The following is a 23,097-nucleotide window of genomic DNA, read 5'->3' on the forward strand; positions in this document are numbered from 1 at the left end:
AAAAGAAAAAAATTTTTAATGTACGAGTTATATAAATGATACAAATTCATCTCATGATGGATTTTGTGAAAGGATACACCCACTCTAATTTTAATCTTTGGGATGGAGCATTATTTACTTTATTCAAAGAATAATCTTGCAAGTATTCAGTCGGTATGTGAATAGCTAATGGTCTTCCACGAAGGTACATCTTCACAATCCCTTCTTCTGCAAAGAAAAGTCTTTAAAATTGTATTTATAGTATATTTTAAAACTTAAAGGATAAAATTGTAATTTCAATAAAAATACAATAAAATGCCAAATGCACATGACTTTTCAACAATAATATAATAATTCTAATAAACATTCAAACTTCATAATTATCTTCAAAATCTTGGAAACGCGCATACATAATTTTTCATTCACGTAAAGTTTAACAAACTACAGGAAAATTAAAAATATTGTGAGATGCCCTCATACTGAAAAAAACACCATTTCTTTCAAAGCAGCACACAGGAAATAAGGTTTTTGAAGTGTTCCTGAGTCTTTCGTAGCCTTTAAATGCAATTGTTATGCAGCAATATTAATATATAATTAAACAAAATAAAATAAAAATAGCACAGAGAGCAGTAGTACCTGTATTAGGCAAAGAGGCATTAGCTAGTTAGAACTTAAGATTGTTCCTGCATACCCTGAATAAGTATCACAAAGACAACTGATAAAGTTTTCAGTGAAAGAAATTATTTTATTTCCATATTTCACTTCAAGATCATTTTTACATCTATCAATGAGCACTAAGATTGTTCAATAGAAATTCATAAAAAGAGCACACAAATTTGAGATATTGCTTTTATTACAATAATCTAAACTTCTTTTTTAAAAAAAAATAATAATCCTCAGAAAACAGAAATATAAATTACTTATTAATTTCTACCTATCAACATGATAGATAAGAGCAAAAATAGAAGCACTAAACAAAATAACATGAAACAAAATAAAATGCAATAAAAATAATGTACTTTTATTCAGCATTTAGCATCCATGATGATACATCCTGAATGCTAAAAATTCCTGGTAACTTAAGTACTTAAGACACAATAACACACAGAACAAATACTAATTCAGAAGTCAAACAACAAAAATCTGCGTCATTTTTTCATTTACGCTTTTGCAGCTGAGGATGGTGGTTCGGTAAAACCATCGAAACTAGTCCTGTGAAAATTTGAAAATATAATGCTGTTTTCTGATGTTTGACTTCTGAATTAACTTAAGGACTTTTTAAGCAGTATAAGTAAATAGTCTTAACTACATACTTCACTCAGAAATGCAGGAACAGTTAAATTTCTGTAAATAAATTCTGACGCTTTCCATGAAAATCAATTTACATTGATGAGGTTAAAAAGAATACAAATATTTTGAAAATTAGTCTACTGCTTTTATTTCATCACTTGTAAAAATGTGATTTAAAAAAATGCATATACTTAGTCTCCTTGACATTTCAAAATTTGCTTTTACAAATAACTGAACAAAATTTGTTTAATTTTCATCCAAAAGATAAAGATGTAAAGCAAACCAAACAGCTAAAGATAAACATCTTTAGTGAACTGAAATTCATCTCTTAAATAAAATCACAAAACTAAAACTTCATATAATTATTTTTCAATACACTGCTTTTTGCTCATGATATTTGTTTTACTAATTATTTCCAAGTCTACTTAAGTTACTGTCTTTTTATATTACAAAAAATATAGCATTGATTTATTACCTTGCATTAAAACTGCTTCTTTGGTGCTGAAATCAAAATAAAAAATAAAATTAAAATATAACAAATACAATGATTTTTATACAAAATAACTTATATATAAATAACTTATATATGAATGAAGCGTATGGCCTTTATACCCGTTTCTTGTTCCATTTTTTTCCCCCAGGAAACTAACAGTGGATTTTGATGTCCGGCTGCTTGCTTTGTCTCACTGTAGTTCTTTGTCCCGGCACGGTGTGTAAAGAGAAGGTATTTCATATTTGAAAATTGGGTATAAAATATGTTCCTGATAATATGTGGAGTTGACCATAACAGTTTTCTGCACTCTCTTTAATTTTTATTTGTTTTTATATCAAAAACCAGCAAAAATCATAAATCCCTTTTACAAATGTTCTTTAGATGCTTTGAACCATGTTCTAAGATTTTTCTGTTCTCTTTGATGATAATAAATGGATCTTTTTTTTATTGCGGTCATTTAGACATCATTATTTTTATTTATTGCGGTCATAACTTATATATAAATATAATTAATACACCTTTTTCCTACTAACATAAAAGTGAATGAAATCATTAGGAAAAAAAATCATTAAAATACCTCACAGTAAAGGCTTTTCTAATCAATAAATACCACAACAGTATGATTTTATAGAATTTGTCAAGTTTTTAAACATATTATGTGACTTCTTAAGTTTAAAAAATAAATTTTTACATCAGAATTTGAGTAAATTATTCGAATTTTCAAAACTGTGCATAGCAACAAACCAGCAGTACACTCGCCATCCTAAAAATCTTTAAAAAGAATAAATAACAAAACTACAATAAATACACAAAGTACTAAAAAAGGTCTAACACTTTATAATATTAATTGACTAAAATCGGTCATTCCTCAGGAACAAAGAGCAAAAAGAGATCAATGATTATCACCAAGTACTTAAACAAATAATGATAACATATGTTTAATTCAAAGCAAAATTCAACCTCACATTATTTTTTTTAATTCTTATGTTTTACATTATTTCTAGTAACACATAAATAAAACTCAGTCAAAAAGCTTACCTAATTTTATTCATTTCTTAGAAACAAAGGATTCACAGCACAAACTTTCAAAAGATAATTAGATATGCAGTTTTTTTTTAACAGCAGGTACAAAATTTATACAGAAGTTATTACTTTTAACAATTTTCAACTGCAGTTTTACTTATTTAATTTTCAGTCAACACCTAACCAAGTAATGGAAAAACCAGACCGTCAGTCCTATGCTTACAACCTCCACTTTCCTTACACTTCTATGTAATATAATTTTCAGATTGATACCAAGTATTTTGAAATGCTTATTCATTTGATAAAAAATTATAAGCAAATTGTGCATACTGACTTTTATAACAGAAGAAAGCTAATGAAAAATTCTTCTGACTGAATCTGAAAGTAACCTTTAAAAAGCATTTCATGATTAAATTTAAAAGTATGTACAGAAATGTAATCATTTTCTGCGTAGAAAGAAAAGAAAGCTTCTTTCAATAATATAATTATAGTAAACATTAATAACTTGTTCTTCAGTATAAGTAATTTAATTCAAACATATATAATTTAGTATTTTACAACATGGAAAACCAGATATGTACTGTTTGTAATTTTACCTAAAAGTGATTTAAAAGATCAATAAATAATTTTTGCATATTCATTGAAGACAGAAAAGTTCCATGCAGCTACTCCTAATAAATAAATGAATAAAACAGAAAAGAAAAAATATTTTGATTAGTTAACATAAAAATGAAAAACTAACTAAATGCTTGAAGAAATTATTAAAATTTTTATTCTATGAAACATATTTGACACAATATTTCACATCTGCATGCAGCACTGATAAAATTAATAACTGTGTAGACATTTTAAATCCTATCTTTATATATCAGATTCTTTTCAGACATATGCACCTGCTAAGCTACAATATTATTATAATACTCACTAAAATCTATTTTACTGAAACTACCTTAAGACGTGCACTATAGATTGAGACGCTATAGAAAACCACCACCAAAACCCAAATAGATTATTATATTTTTTACCCATGCCTAGTCTGAATTGGAGTTGAACTTCGCACGTTCAAATTGAATAATGATCCACTGGTTATTCTCCTGGGAAGGAATAAAGTAATTTATAATAAAATTTAACTTAAAGGATAATGTGATCTTCTTACACAAAAATGCAGTTGTTTTCAAGAATCAGTGCACTTTTATTATGCAAAACACATTAAAAAAATTTAAGTCTAAAAAAATTTCTAAAATCTAATATCTCTTGCATCATTGGTATAGTAATGGCATCATGTGTTTCAATAAATTTCAGAAATTATCAAAACATTGAAACATTTATGTGAACTACTAAAAAAGACCTATTTCCCTGCAAAATAAAATTTAGAGAAAATGGTATTTTTCGATTAAGCACTTGCCACACTTTTTGGTGCCTGTCAAAGGGAATCCAAATATAGACCACAACCCAATGATAGCATTGTCTCAGGAATTTGTGCGTGTGTATACAGACAAGAACAATTAAACATATACACATATGTTATTAAAACAGTACTGCCAAAATGCGTAGCAGGTACATAATTGAAAAGTGCTAAGAAAACATTACTATTTACTGCAATACATGAAATTGTTAGACCTGATTCCTCTCTAAAGTTCATAAAAAAAGCATTCCATTTCGTTCACTGATTCTAATTTAAGAACTTTGCATATGCAGAGGCTGTTAACACATTTTATAGACAACTTTGCTTTGCTATTAAAAAAAATCTCCTGCTTGAAGAAATTGTTTTAACTGTAACTATACTTTTGAAGTGTAAATTATCATCTATTATTTGCCAATTTTGTTTTCATGCAAAATGGTGCTTTTAAAAGAAGCAATGCATGGAAGGCTATCTTTGTGCTCTTTCCAAAGAAAATTACTCATATTTAGTTATTAAAAAAAATGCTGGGAAGGCCATGATTTTTCAGTATCTAAAGCGACAACAGAAAATATTGTCAATAAGAAAGGAAAAAACATCAAAGTTTGGCTTCAAGGGAAAAAAATGCTCAAAACATATATCCAGGGAAAAACCGGAATGCTTCGAATGTTGCAAACGTAAGAACTTTAATATTAAAAGAAAATCTTCGAAGTCAAAGAAGACAGGTGTATAATTATCAAAATACTCAGTGTCAAAGGGATTAATGCCGATTTTAATCTTAAAAAGGCCAAAAAAAATGTAATGTGTGCCATCGTTCTCCACAACATACCGCCGAAAGCAGAATGCACTGCAGAATTCTCTATGAGAAACAATTATTCAGTCAAACATCGGAAAAATGTTGTCACATTAGATGAATCTTGGGTACATCTAAATGACCGCAATAAAAAAAAGATCCATTTATTATCATCAAAGAGAACAGAAAAATCTTAGAACATGGTTCAAAGCATCTAAAGAACATTTGTAAAAGGGGTTTATGATTGTTGCTGGTTTTTGATATAAAAACAAATAAAAATTAAAGAGAGTGCAGAAAACTGTTACGGTCAACTCCACATATTATCAGGAACATATTTTATACCCAATTTTCAAATATGAAATACCTTCTCTTTACACACCGTGCCGAGACAAAGAACTGCAGCGAGACAAAGCAAGCAGCCGGACATCAAAATCCACTGTTAGTTTCCTGGGGGAAAAAAATGGAACAAGAAACAGGTATCAAGGCCATACGCTTCATTCATATACCTACTAAATCTCCTGATGTATCATCCACGAATGTTTGAGCTTTGATTGTCCAGACGTCAGCCTACAACCGTCCTTGGACTTTGGAAAGCTGAACAAGTGAAATGGGATAAAATATCGCCTCCGATACTATAAAAGGCTTTATTGTTTTGGAATTTATGATGTAGAAAGATAGTGAAGAATACGAGTTATCAAATAGAAAATATAAAACACAAAAATTTTCTACACATATGATGAAAATTGTCTAAAAAATGTGTGGACAGCCTCTGTATTTGCCCTTAAAAAACTTACAACTGTGAACTTCTTATTATACTCTGGACAAGGATGATATCATAATACTCGATTGGTTTTTATTTCTTTAATGGCTCAGTTGATCAGCATTTAATAAGTTATCTGAAAACTCTCAGCAAATGGTTGCTCCCAAAACTCAAATCAAAAAGAATTTTTGATACTGTGTGGTTTCAACTGTACTGCATACTAACATATTTGATTTGGTCATTTGTAAATATCTGGGCAAAATTTTCCCACATCGCTGAATTACACATGTTTATCTTTAATGTCTTAACCTCCATGCTGATCTCAGGACACCTGACAATGCAGTCTGTAGATCTTCCAAAAGAAGAGGTACGAAAATTCAAATGCTCTGATAATGAGCAGTTGAAAGATGCAATTTGTGAAGGCATTTAAAAATAACCCGCTTTTCATGCTGTTGCGCATGAGCAATTGGCCATTATGTACAAATAGAACTATGGTACAAATAGCTATGGTACAAAAAGAACAGCTATGGTACAAATAGAAAGTACAAAAAAATTTGGATTCACAGGATGTGATAAATAAATTTTGTATTTTACACTAAACACTTGTACCTTATAAAATGCTGTACTGATAGGCTTGTGTTTGAATACCAGAGAAGGCATAGATGTTTGTAAGTGTACAGTGTTGTGTGGCAAGGAGGCACTCAAAACAGTGAGCTGCAAGTCCTCTTGAGAAATTAATGGGAGGAGGGATGGGGTGGACCTTTGAGGTATTCTCTCTCAAAATTAGGGTGGAACTGTACAGTTAGTGAAGCAGGACTATGACTAGATAACCAATAGTGAAATTCTGGTATCCCACCCTCGAACTGGTACCAGTATTTCATTAAAGCGGCCCTGATCGGTATGATAGTCAGTGATGCCAACTGTCATATTGCTGAACCTAGGTTTGATTCTCAGAGAAAACATAGATGTATGCAAGTGTATACCGTATGTGCAACAAAGGGGCACTTAAAATACTACCAAGCTGAAATTCCCCTCAAGTGGTTTGGTGGTATAGCAAGAGGGATGGGATATGCTTGGATATTTCCCTTCCGGAGGCATGAAGTACAGTGGATTCGCAACTATATGACCAAAGATAAAATGCTGGTGTCCCATTCAGTTCTACATGTATGTGTACATTGTAAGAGCTGATTTATGCTTTATATATATATATATATATATATATATAAAAACCTAGGCCCATTTTTTTGCTATGTGAAATAAGCAGCTTGAGGTTTTTTGCTATATGAAATATGCAGCTTGAGGATTCCCCCCCACACCCCTTTTAAAAAACAACATTCTTTTTAATGCTATCATTACAGAAATATATGTGATTTTGGAAGGGAATGTGAGTGCACAATGGGCACATTAGCAAGACGTTTTGAGTACCTATAATGAAGTATATGATAAAAAAATTTCCTGAGTCTAAACAGCATTATTTAAGGCTTTTCATATCTACTGTACAACACAAGATGATGCAGGCTATATGAGCAACTGTTCAGGATATGAAATTTAATAGGACTCTAGACAGTCAAAAAATTAATTTAAATGAATTATTTTTCTGTTGTTTATTTCTTGTCATATACCAAACTGAAGATAACTGAGACAAAAAGGTTTTTGACAGAAGTTGCTACAGGAAAAAACTTCACCTTTTGATACTGAGGCAGAGAAACAAAGCAGATGTCACAAACATTGAGACAATTAGTCTCAAGCTTTATTTACAGTTAGTTTTGAGTTGAACTCTATTTTGTTACTTAGTGCAATACTCATTCAATAGAGGGTCATGCAAATTGAAAGGACAGTGGCACAGTTTAAAACATAATATTAATTTTAACTTTCCAAGGCAATGATGTAAACATACATTCAGAAATATATGTCATGGTGCCTTTAGGTACACAAAATATGTATCTTGAAATGCGCCCAGACAATTAAGGTAGTACATGTATTGGAAGAAAAGGAATGAAGGTAGAAAGTGGAAGGGTCATTTTAGAATTATAATCAAGAAAAACAACTAACTCATGATCTCTTTGGGAACTCAAGGGTTTGGGGGATAAAAAACCTTGGCTAACCATTGCCTGCTTGGAGCTCATACATGAATCTATTGTAGTGCATGCTGCATTCCTGCCGCACTGCTGAGTAATCTTTCTTGCAGTAGTTGTAAAACAGATACTGACAGCTAGTAGTTGTGTTTGCTAACTATTTTAAAAAGTTAGCAAGAGCAGCACTGACCCAAGAATGTGTAAAAATGTGTTACACTGTTGCATGGAATCAGTTGAGACTTTCAATATAGTAAGTCACTTCAATTAGTAAATTCAGCACAAGAAGAAATCCCTTTAATTTATATTATCATTTTAAGTTTGTAATATCACCAAAAGTGGTTAGAAACGATGTGTTTGATTTTAAAATTGAATTTGTAGGCTGCATTAACTGCTAAACAGTACTAAGGGAGATAACTCATCAAGCTGTTTAGTTAATTATGTGATTCTGTGGTAGTAAGGCCAAATAATTTCAGACTGCAGAAGTTACAACATAAATGACTTATTAAGCTTCATGCAATCAAATGGCAATAAGATGTTAATAAGATAATTATCTCTTTCCTCTTTTTTATCTCAGTATCCATTCTCTCTTGTCATTCCAGCTTTTCATGACTAAAACCTTTGAAAATAGTTGTATGTTCTTGATCTTCTTTACTCTGAAAACTGTATAATACACATATTACTGGCATTTTATGTAAGCTGTATATTTAGCATAAATTTTATTGTTTTTCTATATATTAATAGCATAAGTTTCTGTTTTTTTAATTCATTATTTGGTGTGTTTTAACTGTTTATATTTTGGCATAAGAATATTAAAAAAAATCCATTTCAAATTAATGGTATCTGCTTCTTTACTTTATACCATTTTTACAGAAGATTTCATTGGAATGCTCTACCTCAATAAAATGGGGAAATTTATGCATCTGATGAAATAATCACAGAATAGTGTGATAGAACATATACTAACATTAATAAAAAATTATAAGAACATTTATTTACCTTGAATTATTATTTGATGTTAAATATTCTTGACTTGATGACCACTTCTTCATTGCATTTAAATTTGATGTAGACATTGATATGTGACGGCTCGGAGATGGCGTGTGTCTTGGTGATGGAGAGCTTCTTGAATTTGTTATTGATGGAGAAGGAGATGGTATAGGTGATGCAGAGCTTGAACTATGTCCTCCTTCACTGTGAAGAGAGCCAGACGATGGATAATGTGACAACTTTCGACCTGGGTGCCCTGGAGTTTGTGGTGTAGTTGGAGTATGATGAGAATTGACGGAGTTTGTTGTGGGAGAAGTTGCTTGTCTTTGGTAGCTAACATTGGATGGTCTATATGGCAGTGCATTACCTGATATTGTGGATTTGACTGGAGCTGGGACATTGTTACTAGTAATTACAACAGCTGAAACAGTTTAAGAGGGGGAAAAAGTTAAGATCAGAACAAATTAAACACCTCAGATACTGGGTGCCAAAAAAGAGAAATAAGTAGTAAAAGCAAAACAAAATTTTATACCACGGCCTTCAAGTTGTGTGACACGCCTTAAAACATCCGCTAAAGTTCCACGAAGGCATACAATTTCATCAGCCTGTTCCTGCACTTTCTTCTCTAAATCTGCAACTCTTTCTCCTAAAGCATCATTATCATGATTTAGTATGTCCTCTGCAAAATAAAGAGATCAAAGTAAATAAATTGCTAAACAGTAAATAACATTATTTATAGACAGATACTCAAATAAACTGAAGATTTTGGTGATATCAAAAAAAGAAACATATTTTTGAGAGTATTAGAACCTCAACTGGCATTTATTTGAAAATTACAATACATGAAACAAGCCAATTATATGCCTTTAAAATATATATACATTAATATAGATACTTAAATAATTAAATGTCAAATTTCTTTCTCCTTATAATACTTTGATGTCTTTTTCTATGTACTTGCACCAAAAATCACTGAAAAACGTTAAAAATGTATTCGAATAAATGGACAATAAAAAATTAGTAATAATTTTTAATAATATACCTATATCACAAAGGAATAAAAATTGCTCTTGGACTCACTCCTGCTAACAGCTTTTCTGTTTTCTAACACTATTATTAAACATCGCTTTCTTTACACATAAGTTATATAAAATTCAACAGTAAAATTACAAAATTTTAAAAGCAGCATATTTTTAGAATACCCAGTAGAGTGTTATGTTGCAATACATTTTTTTCTGTCTTTTTTTTTTTTTTTTTTTTTTTTTTTTTTTTTTTTTTTTTAGTTCATCATACCAATATTCAGTTTTCTTAACTAGATGACCTACGCAACTTTGTTTTGTCTTTTCAACTTTATTATTAACCATCACTTTCTTCCCACTTACGTCACATAAAAATTCAACTGCAAAAGCACAAAATTTTTAAAAGCAACATATGTATAGAATTCAATTTATCAAGCCAATGTTCAGTTTTTTAGTAAGAAGACTTAAACAACTTTTCGTACTTTTCTGTTATTCGGACCAAATTCACAGATGCATGTATGTGAGGTACGCGCAACAAAAGATTCACAGATGCATGTATGTGAGGCGTGCCTACAAAAGTATAGATAGCCTTACCTAGAAAATAGCAATCAGGCATTTAACATTAAGAATTAGATTTAATAAGGAGGAGTAATATAGATACATAATAATGGCTTAAGGAAGCGTACACTCCCAACACAGATCGCAGTTACATATCACGTGGAAGGCACAAGACGAGTTGTTTCACAGACACACACACACAGACCCAGAACTGCTGGGGAAAATTCTTCTATTCCCGTCAGCCCGTAGGGTTGTCAAGCAGGTTTACTGTTTCGCCAATTGGCGTTTTTCTCCAGAGCTTTAGGGTCTGTATCGCCTGTTTGGCGCTGCCGCTACATACTCCTTCCGCAGTGTCAACGAAATGTGACATACCGACATGGGGGTCAGATTAATCATCCAGAACGGGTGATACCAATGTCCGAAGGTTTTTCTACACTGGAACAACTTGTGAAGAGTCCATGGTTACAAAAGCGGGTTTCAATCTATCTATGGAAATTGTTTGCTTACACCCTTTTATTTCGAGATGAAACGTTTTATCTCGTCTTTCTAGCACTTTAAATGGTCCATCATAGGGAGCTTGCAGTGGTTTTCGAACTCCGTCATGTCGAACAAACACATGCGTGGATTCATGAAACCGTGGATGAACAAAACAGGTTCGCTGACCGTGGCTAGAAGTCGTAGTCGGGCGAACACTGGCAAAATGATATTTTAAATCCTCCACAAACTGTTTGGGGGACGCATCCATAGGTGTCGAATTGAAAAATTCTCCTGGGAGACGAATCGGCTTTCCATACACAAGTTCAGAAGTGGTTGCTCCTATGACCTCCTTGAGAGCGAAGCAGAAACCCATCAAAAACATTGGAAGAGCCACCACCCAGTTACTGGTATCATAAGCTTTTAAGGCAGCTTTCAAAGGATGGTGGAATTCCTCGATAAGTCCATTCACTGTGGATGGTACGGAGACGTCCATAGGTGTCGAATTGAAAAATTCTCCTGGGAGATGAATGTCTTTCCATACACAAGTTCAGAAGTGGTTGCTCCTATGTCCTCCTTGAGAACGAAGCAGAAACCCATCAAAAGCATTGGAAGAGCCACCACCCAGTTACTGGTATCATAAGCTTTTAAGGCAGCTTTCAAAGGATGGTGGAATTCCTCGATAAGTCCATTCACTGTGGATGGTACGGAGACGTCCTGATTCTCTTGATTCCCAATAATTGGGAAAGGGCTCGAAATAAGCCGCTTTCAAACTGTCGCCCTTGGTCAGTAGTAATAACAGCTGGACAACCAAATCGAGTAATCCAGTGGTCATAAAAAGCTCGTGCTACAGTGCATGCAGTTATGTCAGGTATGGGTACTGCTTCCGGTCATTTAGTAAACTTATCTATCATAGTTAAACAGTAATAAGTGTTTTGAGAAGGAGGTAGCAGACCAACGAGGTCAAGGTGGATGTGATCAAATCTCTGTGATTGGTCTGGAAACTTCATTAATGGGGTTCTAGTATGTCTGCTTACTTTTGCTTTCTGACATGGAATGCACTGTCGTGCCCATTGTGTGCAATCTTTATGGATGGAATATTAAACAAACCAAGAACATATTAACTTCGTTGATGCACGAATGCTTGGGTGAGACAAATTGTGCAATGTGCAAAAACTTTCTCACGGAATGCCGGGGGAAATAAGGAGGAGTAATATAGATACATAATAATGGCTTAAGGAAGCGTACATTCCCAACACAGATCGCAGTTACATATCACGTGGAAGGCACAAGACGAGTTGTTTCACGGACACACACACAGACTGGAGTCGTTACCCAGAACTGCTGGGGAAAATTCTTCTATTCCCATCAGCCCGTAGGGTTGTCAAGCAGGTTTACTGTTTCGCCAATTGGCGCTTTTCTCCAGAGCTTTAGCGTCTGTATCGCCTGTTTGGCGCTGCCGCTACATATGTATGTGTATTCATACATTTATGAATCTGATCACAATAACATAAACGTACCCACCATTTTTTGCCTTTGTATCTCGCATAACTCAAAAATGAGTAGTCTCAGAATGTTGAAATTTTGTATAGGACTGCTATAGCATGCAGATCTGCACCTCGTATTTTGGTTGCAATTGGCTGCAGCAAACATATATAAATATATTTATATATATATCCACTCTGTTACCTGGCTCAGTGATCTCAGTTTCTTACTCTTATATGTTTGTAAATTGTGCATTTTCTGCCTTAAAAATGATTTAATTATGTTGTTCTTATCTTTCGGTTAAGGTTTTTATGCCTTTAGGAAATCTGCAAGCAATATTTGTAGAATTATCAACAATTTAAAAGCTAATCAAAATCGTAAAAACAACCTTGTATTTAGCGTAGGTATAATGAAACACTCAATCGATTTCGAGGGCAGCTAAAGGTCCCTCCTCATCAGGAGAAAGAAATACCTAGAAAGAAGAAAATAAAGGAGAAGGAGTCGCAGAAACACGTGGTCCTTATCAGCACTGCACGTGGTTATAACTAGATTTTTAATCAGAGTTTCACTGGCCACCTACTTTTACTGAGCCAGGCTATCTGATCGAGCATGAAAAATTAGCGAAGTTAAAATAGGGAGCGAGGGGCAAATGCACCTTACGCTCAAAATCTGAACTTCAAATAATGGAAAGCAACCACTGAACGGAGTTTTATACCCTCTGGTAGTACCAAACGCGAGGAGGTAACGCCATCTATCGGCAAAAATAACTGAATTAAGATAGTAGAATTTTAAAGGCATTAGAAAGGACTGGATTGGACTTCAAATCATTAACTAAACCTGCTAAAGCTTTGTGAATGTAAAAAGCCTCAAGAAAATCCAATTCACCTATGGAAAAAGCCTTTTGGATAATTTTTGCAAACCCAAAATCAAAATTATGGTTAAAAGTCCAACTATGATACGCTATTGAAGACTTGTTAATTTCTCCTTTTCTGACATAAGATTCATGTTCCTTGATACGAAACTTCAATGCTCTTTTTGTTTGGCCAATATATCTTAAACCACACTGACACGATATACTATAAATTCCCCAAGAATTCAAGACAGAAACGAAATCTTTTAGAATTGAAGGGTGAATTTTATTAATAGGGGAGAAACCGACTTGAAAATTGAATTTCTGGAGAATCCGTGCAATTTTATAGCTAACAGAAGGATAAAATGGAAGCATGACAAGGTCATTAATATTATTTCTAACAGTGGAATGTCTTCTTTGATGGGAATCTGAAAATTTTTTAACGGCTTTATCAATAATCACGGGAGAAAATCCACGGTCAATCGCAACTGTTCTCAAATAATTAAGTTCATTAGTAAGCAAAGATTCAGAGGAACAAACTTTAAGCACACGGAATACATAATAGTAAAAAGAAGCCATTTTTTGCTTAACAGGGTGGCATGACTTGGCATGGGGTGGTAAACAAACTGCAAAGGGTTTACGGTACACAGTGGTGCTAAAATCAGTTTCATTGCGGATTATAAGAATATCGAGAAAGGGGAGGGAATTGTTGGATTCAATTTCAAGAGTGAATTGGATGGCTGGATCAATTGAATTCATAATAGATAGAATCTCAGATAAATCCTCTTTATAACCGTCAAAAAGTGCGAAAGTGTCGTCAACATACCAAATCCAAAGACAAAAAGATAGTTTATCAAATAATTTCATCTCAAAATAGTGCATATAAATGTCAGCAAGTACCGGACTAAGAGGATTACCCATAGCCAACAACTTCGGACCTCATGAAAGTAAAAAGTGCCATTAAATCTTCCCACATTCTGCCAACTCAGTTGAAGAAATCACTTATTCCACCTATTACTAATTGCGCTAGACTTTATGCTCTTCCAAAAGTCCACAAAACCGGTATTCCTTTTCGACCAATTGTTTCCAACATAGGTACTGCTTCATATCCTTTGGCAAAATATTTAGTTTCCAGATTTTCTCCTCTACTTACTAACAATATTCACACTGTAAAAAATTCTGTTGAAGTCATTGATAAACTTAAAAATATTTCTCCACTTCGTTCCATTATGGTTTCATTTGATGTCAAATCACTATTTACTAATGTTCCGGTCGAAGGAGCACTAAATTGTCTTGAAACTAGGCTTCGTGAATTTCACTTCACACATACTGAAATTAATGAGTTGGTTTCGCTTACTAAAGTTTCTCTAAGTAAAACCCACTTTGTTTTCCAAAATGCATATTTTCATTAAGTTGAAGGATTGGCTATGGGTAATCCTCTTAGTCCATTAAAAAATTTTCAGATTCCCATCAAAAAAGACATTTCACAGTTAGAAATAACATTAATGACCTTGTCGTGCTTCCATTTTATCCTTCTGTTAGCTATAAAATTGCACGGATTCTCCAGAAATTCAATTTTCAAGTCGGTTTCCCCTCTATTAATAAAATTCACCCTGCAACTCTAAAAGATTGTGTTTCTGTCCTGAATTCTTGGGGAATTTATAGTATATCGTGTCAGTGTGGTTTAAGATATATCGGCCAAACGAAAAGAGCGTTGAAGTTTCATATCAAGGAACATGAATCTTATGTCAGAAAAGGCGAAATTAACAAGTCTTCAATAGCATATCATAGTTGGACTTTTAACCATAATTTTGATTTTGGATCTGCAAAAATTATCCAAAAGGCTTCTTCCATAGGTGAATTGGATTTTCTTGAGGCTTTTCACATTCACAAAGATTTAGCAGGTTTAGTTAATGATTTGGAGTCCAATCCAGTCCTTCCTAATGCCTTTAAAATTCTACTATCTTAATTCAGTTATTTTTGCCGATAGATGGCGTTACCTCCTCGCGTTTGGTACTAACAGAGGGTATAAAAATCCGTTCAGTGGTTGCTTTCCCTTATTTGAAGTTCAGATTTTGAGCGTAAGGTGCATTTGCCTCTTGCTCCCTATTTTAACTTCGCTAATTTTTCATGCTCGATCAGATAGCCTGGCTCAGTAAAAGTAGGCGGCCAGTGGAACTCTGATTAAAAATCTAGTTATAACCACGTGCAGTGCTGATAAGGACCACGTGTTTCTGTGACTCCTTCTCCTTTATTTTCTTCTTTCTAGGTATTTCTTTCTCCTGATGAGGAGGGACCTTTAGCTGCCCTCGAAATCGATTGAATGTTTCATCATACCTACGCTAAATACAAGGTTGTTTTTACGATTTTGATTGTCACATTAGCGTGTTTCTCTTCGAGTCTAATTTAAAAGCTGTTCAAGTGCAGTTATGACTAATTTTTAAATAACACGGTGGGCATGTTTGTTTACATTTGAAACAGCGGAATAGTAGATTTGTTGCCAAGATACAGACTAAACTTTGCAACAACAAAGATAACACCTTAATTTATTATTTCAAATTAAATCATGCTTAATCCTTTCTCGAATTTTTTCGAAGAAGTAAGTGTTTCAGATTTACTTCGTAATTTTTAATATAGATATTTTGAGTTTTTATGCGTTTTTGCCTTGTCGCGAAGTGAGAAGTGAATTAAATGAATGAAAAATACTGAATTGTCTGTGAAAAACGGTTTTTTTTTTTTTTTTTTTTTTTTTTTTTTTTTTTTGTTTGTTTTGTTTGCTTAATTTCTTTTACACATCGTTCTAGATATATTATAGTATTTGAATAGAACAGGTGGCAATAATTAGATAATTCTCCAAATGATATAAATTTTGTGCATTCTGAGTTATAATATAAATGAAATACAACGTTGTTAAGTGAACCTAGCGGCAGAGTGTCACTATGGTTAACAAATACAGTCAAAAGTCTTTAATTCGGACACCCATAATCCGGAATGATCTATAATCCGGACCTCAAACCTGCAAACTTTCTGCGCATGCGTCGCGTTGACGCATGCGCATAGGCATCTACACGTGCGCGTAAGACCTTTACGTCTGTGAATATGCGTGTGCGCATGCGCATAACACGTTTATGCATGCGCGTTTAATGTATAACGGACGGTATAAGCTAAGCTAAAATTATCTAATTAAGTTATGTTGCGGATTGCGTTGTTCCTTAATCTTCGAATTGGATCCGGCTTATTATTTTTTACAGACTGTTAGAGCAATTTTATAAAAGTAAGCTTGAACTTTCGGTTATGTCAAATAGAATTTTCGATATATATTTACTAATATGTAAAGGATCTCACGTTGACGCATGCGCATAGGCGTTTACGCGTGCGTGTAAGACCTTTATGGCTGCGAATATGCATGTGCACTTGCGCATAATACGTTGACGCAGGCGCGTTCAATGTATAACGAATGGTATAAGCTAAGCTAAAATTATCTAATTCAGTTAATGTTGCAGATTGCGTTGTTCCTTAATCTTTGAATTGGATCCAGTTTATTATTTTCTGCAGACTGTTAGAGCAATTTTATAAAAGTAAGCTTGAACTTTCGATTATGTCAAATAATTTCCAATATATATTTACTAATACGTAAAAGATCTACAAAGCGAAAGTATGTTTCAAAGTCCATTAAACAGAAAGTGGAATTGCTGCAAAAAATGGATAAAGGCATATCCTTTGATTATCTAATCATTCTGAAATATGTTTATCAATTTCCCGCTGCGATACGGGGGGGATGCGGCGCGCAATGAATTGCAAGTTGATCTGTCAGCACTATCCTTATCTTCAGGGCAGATGTTTTTAATTTATTTGGCTTATAATTCCTTACTAAATGTAGTATTTCATCTCAATATGCTCCGTCTTTGATATGATTTAAAACAAGTTCCTCGTCATCATAATTCGCTTCCGATAGTGAAGAAAGTGACACAGAGGTTATTGAAAACGAAAAAATTTCGATTGACAAATTAGTTGGTATTCTCGATACAGCAATTATAGGACTTGAACAGCGGAACTTTGTAACTAAACAAGAAATTATGTCTGTTTGATAGAATTGAAGAGAAAGTATTATCACATGAAACGAAGCAACTTAAACAACTTACATTGAAAGAAATGTTTAATAAAGTAAACAAATAAATATTAAGCTTTTTCTTTTTGTAAATTTTGATACTCTTTAGATCATAATTGTTCTTTATTTCATAAATTACGGTTTCATATTTTTAATTTTGTAATTTCTGCATGCCATCTTACCAGATTTAAACTGATGATCTATAATCCGGAAAAATCGATAGTCCAGAATCGCCGAAGTCCCGACGAGTCCGGATTAACGACTTTTGACTGTATAGTGAATTTTAAAGTGTGCATTTATTCTATTGCATCTTATGTGCTATCGACAAAGTATATTTAATTCAATCCAATAAGTTTAAATGAAATGCAAGAAAAAATGCATATAATTTAATATTCCGTACAAGAAAGTCATCTGGTGTGCACATCAGATTTTTTAATTTATAATATGATTGATTTAAATTAAAATACATTTAATTCATGATATAGCTAATTAAAAATATTAAATTTTTTACAGAATAATGTTATATATTTTTTCTTTCTTCAAATACTATACACAAGACACACAAAGTTCCCAAGTCAGTTTAAATGTATATTCATCTACTATCCTACATAATATTTCACTATTCTACCTGGGCCATCCCTATCGATAATCTGTCCTGATAAATAATGTTAAACTTAATTAATATGTTAAAAGAGCTCTTTCCTTTATTAAAAGAGCCCTTTCGAGTGAATTTTAAAATCTGAACTCCCAGTGGCATAGTGAGGGGGGCAAGGGGGACATGATGCCCCGGGCGCCGCTCGTAGAGGGGCGCCAAATGGTCTGCAAGATATTCTGCTTCAGAAAATTTCAGTTTTTATTTTGATCGATTTCTAGAAAATATATTTAAAATTAATTACTATTGTATAATATAATTATTTATTTTCTTGATTTGTCTGATAAAATGTGTAATAAAATGTTTGCAGTACATCAACCAAAATGTTCTTTCTGACCATTTTATTTCTCCAAAGTAGAGATATATTTTTATTTTTTTTTTTAACGAAATGCACGTATACTTCCCGCTTTTTTTTTTTTTTTTAACGATAACACGACCTTGTCCCGAATTTCTGAAACATATCCAGCATCCAAAATCCGATTCCATAATCTGGAAATGACATTTTGGGAAAATCCTAACGCTTCCGCTACAATGGATTGCGTTTGACTCTCCTGTAAACGACTGATGGCCTTCCAGTCTACCGATTCAACTGAGTCATCTTGCTGAGACATCGGACTGACTGCTACAAACAGTCAACTCTTGTCAATTTTTTTTAATCTCCTACTACAAAAGGAATGCTGCAGGTGGCTTTTCCCTCCTTATCTTAAACGCAGTTTTCGAAGTCACGGCCGAAATTTGTATATTCCTAACTTTGTAAACGTTATAATTTCCCTTTATAATCCCTTCTATTTTTTTTTTTTTTTTTTTTTTTTTTTTTGTTAAAAAGGTTGTCGATTATATGATTATTTCATACCGAACCCACAATATCTCCTAATTGTTTTGAGCACTGAATGTGACTGCATGACGTTACTTCGCAGTAGAAAAGAAACGGAACCTGAAACTCCACTACAGATCTATAGAGAAAAATATATTTTCCAAACCTAAAAGTCGCACTTACTTACTATTTCATTACCAAATGAACGTTCGTTCAGCAAATTAAATTTTCACATATTTACAATCAACGATGGGCCAAGATTCCCTAAAAGTCATCTAGCATTTGTAAGTTTGGAAAGAGAAAAATTTGAAAGGATCGACTCTGATGAAGTAAATGATAAATTTGCTTCATCCACGGTAAGAAAAATGCATACATAGTAATTAATTGTATTCATGTATTATATTATTATTAATAAATATAAGTGCCCAACCAAGTCGAGGTGCACGTGATTGAAGCGAGATGAGGGCAAATTAAAATTTTTAAGTTGGCTGGTGGTGTGTCTGACAATTTTAGATCTTTGGCACTCCAAGCACAAATGTGTCCGATTGGCTATGTCCTTTTGCATGCTAGACCATACGAAACGTTGCTGCATCAGTTTCCTTGATGCCAGGATGTAACAGACGATGTAACTGACTAAACCCGGAGGGAACATAAAGTCGAAATCTTGAATCCTGAACATCACAATAAAGTGATTTTCCAGGTGACAGCTGCATAGGCTGCAAGTTGAGATTGGTAGAAGATTTGCTTTTCAAGAGGGTTTGTAGTTCTGAATCCCGGTATTGTTCATCCACAAGGGCAGTAAAGTTTACTGGCGAAGGTGCCTACAACAATATTCTGCGAACCCTCAATATAACGGATATCTGTTGAAAATTGCAACTATGAAGTCTAGGTGTCTCATCTGACGAGGAGAAGCTTTATCCGAACGCTGTTGAAAAGCATAGGTTAAGGGTTTGTGACCTGTGAAGATCATGAAAACGCGTTCCTCTAGCATACGTCGAAAATATTTGACAGCTTCATAAATTCCTAATAATTCACGATCGCAAGTGCTGTATCTGGTTTGTGCTGGTGAGAGTTTTTTAGAAAAATGTGAAAGTGATCTCCATAATTCTTGAACTTTCTGTTGTAAAACTGCTCCTATACCTGTTGTTGATGCGTCAGCGTGTAGAGACATTAGGTTATTTTTTGGAAGCAGAAGATATGAAAAATATGCAACGCCTTCGCCGGGAATTGAACCGCAGACCTCTGGAGTACCGACCCAGCGTGCAGAACCACTACACCACAAAGGCATGCTAGGAAAGTGGCAGAAATACCTTATAAATGTAGAGTGATAATGGTTTAGATGCGGAAGGATACCGCAAATTTGTTGCCGAAATACGGCGATTCTTAAGATCGACAAGCAAAGAAAATTTTTGAAAAAAGTCAGCGCCACTAATAGGACTTGAAACAGTAGCAATAATGAATGGCCATTGGATGTTGCGGCACAATTCTAAATCAACAAATATCAGGCATTCACAAAAAATTTGAATAGGAGTTCCATTTTCTACATAAAGTTGTAACTTGGTAAGGCGCTTTTGTTCGTTAAAATATGGTGGAATGACAGAAACATCAGCCCCGGTGTCTACAAGAAACCTTAAGCCCGAATTCTTTTCGATGACGAAAAGGTATGCAAAATTCCGGCCACTGTCGTTCACAACTTCGAGCAACGGCCCTTCTCGTTTCCCTGGTCGTTATAACAACACGGTGGGCGGCATTTGTTTGCCTTGTTTCCAAATTTGTGGTGGTAAAAACAAATAGCCGGGTTATGAATACCCGGCTTTCATAATGTTTCCTCAGTGGGCTACGACGTGCATTTCGACCCTGTGATGTAGAGCGGTTGCGCTGAAAAGGTTCAGCTTGGATGGCTATTAACTAAACAACCTGTTTGTACAAATCACCAATTTGAGCCTGTAATGCCACAATAGCAGGAGCCTGCACTACGTGTATTTGTGCTGGAAGGGCCAGCTCGTGAATTTTATCAGCGATTTCGGGAAGATTTTTAAGTGGCTCCCTACTGGCCGCTAAAATGGTTTGCATGTTAGATGGGAGTCTATTCATCCATATTGTTTTAAGAAGGTTATCCGTTAAGTTACCGGCGGCTAAGTCTGACATTTTAGACGGCAAATGAGAAGGACTCATGTATCACCCAACTGTAAATCGTGCAACAACTGCTTGATTCTGCATCGGATTCTTCATAAACAGAAATTAATTTTTTTAAAAGATTTGTATTTGTCCGTCGCCGGTGAATTTAAAATTATTTCACGAGCTGATTGCAGTACCTCTTATTCTAACGGCGATCGCTGTATAAAATTGAGTTTCGTCGGCAGTAATGTGACTCAACTGCGCATCCAATTGAATGAACCATAACAATAGGTCTCGGCGACAAAAAAGGTAGTGGCTTAACTGCCAATTGTGAAGCAGCATCGTTGTCAACCACTTTAGATCAATCAAATATGCACAATAATAATATGCATAGAAAAATAATCAATATGTATATAGCGACACAGTTTCTTGGTACTTTAAATCAGAGAAATTGGCGACTCAAATGCAGTAAACGATACATATCCACTGAAATTATAACAGAAATATGTTGACTCACCGGAATGCGGCACAACGCTTGAAATGACAAGTGAAATGTCTTACTTGCATCTCATCACACTGGGTAACTTACTGCTGCTCAGAAATTTGACATATAAACTCCATATTCGTGCAACATTGAAGGTTGCTATTCGTAATAAATTCGTGTCACCCATTATGGTAGTACAATTTTTGAGACAGATCATTAAATAATTAAAACAATCAAATAATATTTACACGAGTTTATGTAAAAGAATTTACAAGAGTTTGTTAAAGAAATTTCGTTCTTTGATAGCCATTTTATATATAAAATAAGGCCTCGGCAACCTATGACCTGCAAGTCACTGAGTGATCCATTTCATGTGACGCACTTCAATTCCGAAAATAAAGTATAACATATCAAAATAAACTATAAAACGTAAATAGGAAACAAACACCTAGAAAATACATTAAAAAAACTAATAAAAAAACCTGAAAGAGTTCATATTTTAATGATCACCCAAAAGGATTTGTTAAGGTTTTTTACAGTTAAGATTTTATAATTTCAACAGCAAAATTACAAAAATCTTAAAAGCAGCATATGTTCAGGATTCCGGATGTAGTGTTACGTGTTGCATATGTTTTTCCATTTTTTTCTCAGTTCATTATATAAATCTTCAGTTTTCTTAGTAAGTTGGCACACAATTTTTTTTTTTTTTTTTTTTTTTTTTTTTTTTTTTGTGTGTGTGTGTGTGTGTGTGTGTATTTTTATTGCTAACGTTTTGTGTGTTAACTTCATTTATTAGATATCACGTTCTTCGCACTTACGTGATATAAACTTCAATTCAACAGCAAAATCACAGAACAGTATTTAAAAACAGCATATCTTTAGAAGTTCGGACAGACAGTCTCGCGCACTGGAAATAAAAATATGTTATTCCGTATAGTGTTGCCACTGCTAGCTTTCAAATCGTTTAATCAAAAATTCATTAAAGTTTTACAAAATATGAAATATAATATTCAAGATTCAAAATTCAGGCTTCCAAGTGGCCATGTTTGGGTGGACGACAATGTTGTTCAAAATTTAATGGCTTTAGGTACAGTCGTTTTTTCACAATGCGAAGAACATGCAAAGATGTATGTAGGTTCTTCATTATTTAATTTCTTTAATAATAATATAGGCCGATAGTACTTGGTGACAACAATTTGAAAAGCGATTTTCGCTTATAGAGGACAACGCAAAAACCTGTTTCGAGACTAAAAACTAAGCCCTTTTGCGCGAATAAACTGAAAATAAATAACAATGGCATTTTTATTTGATTATGAAGTTGAAGTAACGAACAGCCATTTTTATTTTTAAAAGATAAAAATTGTAGCTTAATTTCAGGGTGAAATCGTAGTTTGGCAATACCGATACATAGCCCCCACCCACAATGGTCTTGCCCATTTCGGCTGCATTCGGTTCCACCATATAAAATGGGAGAAAATATTTTCGAACCTAAGGTTAAAAACAGGTGCAGCTTAGATACTGAAAATTCAGATGTTTGTATTCGTCTTAACACGACTAACTATAAGCCAGATTTAACTAAATTGGCGTCACAAGTTTTTGGAAGCTCAGCATCAGGGTAGCCATTGAAATCAAAGAAAAACTAAAAAGTTCAAGCAGTTATATTTGTTTTTATAATAGGGGGGGTAGCTAAAGGCGGCAAGAGGGGACATTTGCAGCTTCCAGTGGGCGCCAAACTG

General features: G+C 33.8%; 1 protein-coding gene across 6 annotated transcripts in view; it reads right to left on the bottom strand.

Moving 5' to 3' along the window:
* The window catches only part of LOC118197213 (echinoderm microtubule-associated protein-like 2), a 210,916-nt gene that overhangs the window by 65,889 nt on the left and 121,930 nt on the right, over positions 1-23,097 (bottom strand). For 5 of the 6 annotated variants that reach the window (XM_085818835.1, XM_085818834.1, XM_085818833.1 and 2 more), the window contains exons 2-6: positions 9,332-9,478; positions 8,809-9,220; positions 3,811-3,879; positions 1,745-1,770; positions 78-207 (exon numbers count right to left, since the gene is read on the bottom strand). In XM_085818835.1, coding sequence (XP_085674961.1) covers positions 78-207; positions 1,745-1,770; positions 3,811-3,879; positions 8,809-9,220; positions 9,332-9,478 — 784 coding nt within the window. The remainder of the gene's footprint in view (positions 1-77; positions 208-1,744; positions 1,771-3,810; positions 3,880-8,808; positions 9,221-9,331; positions 9,479-23,097) is intronic. The other variant, XM_085818832.1, reaches the window with a different exon arrangement.

This window comes from Stegodyphus dumicola, chromosome 6 (assembly GCF_044657685.1).
Source record: "Stegodyphus dumicola isolate Sdum_Otavi_A_Nest chromosome 6, ASM4465768v1".
NCBI lineage: Eukaryota > Metazoa > Arthropoda > Arachnida > Araneae > Eresidae > Stegodyphus > Stegodyphus dumicola.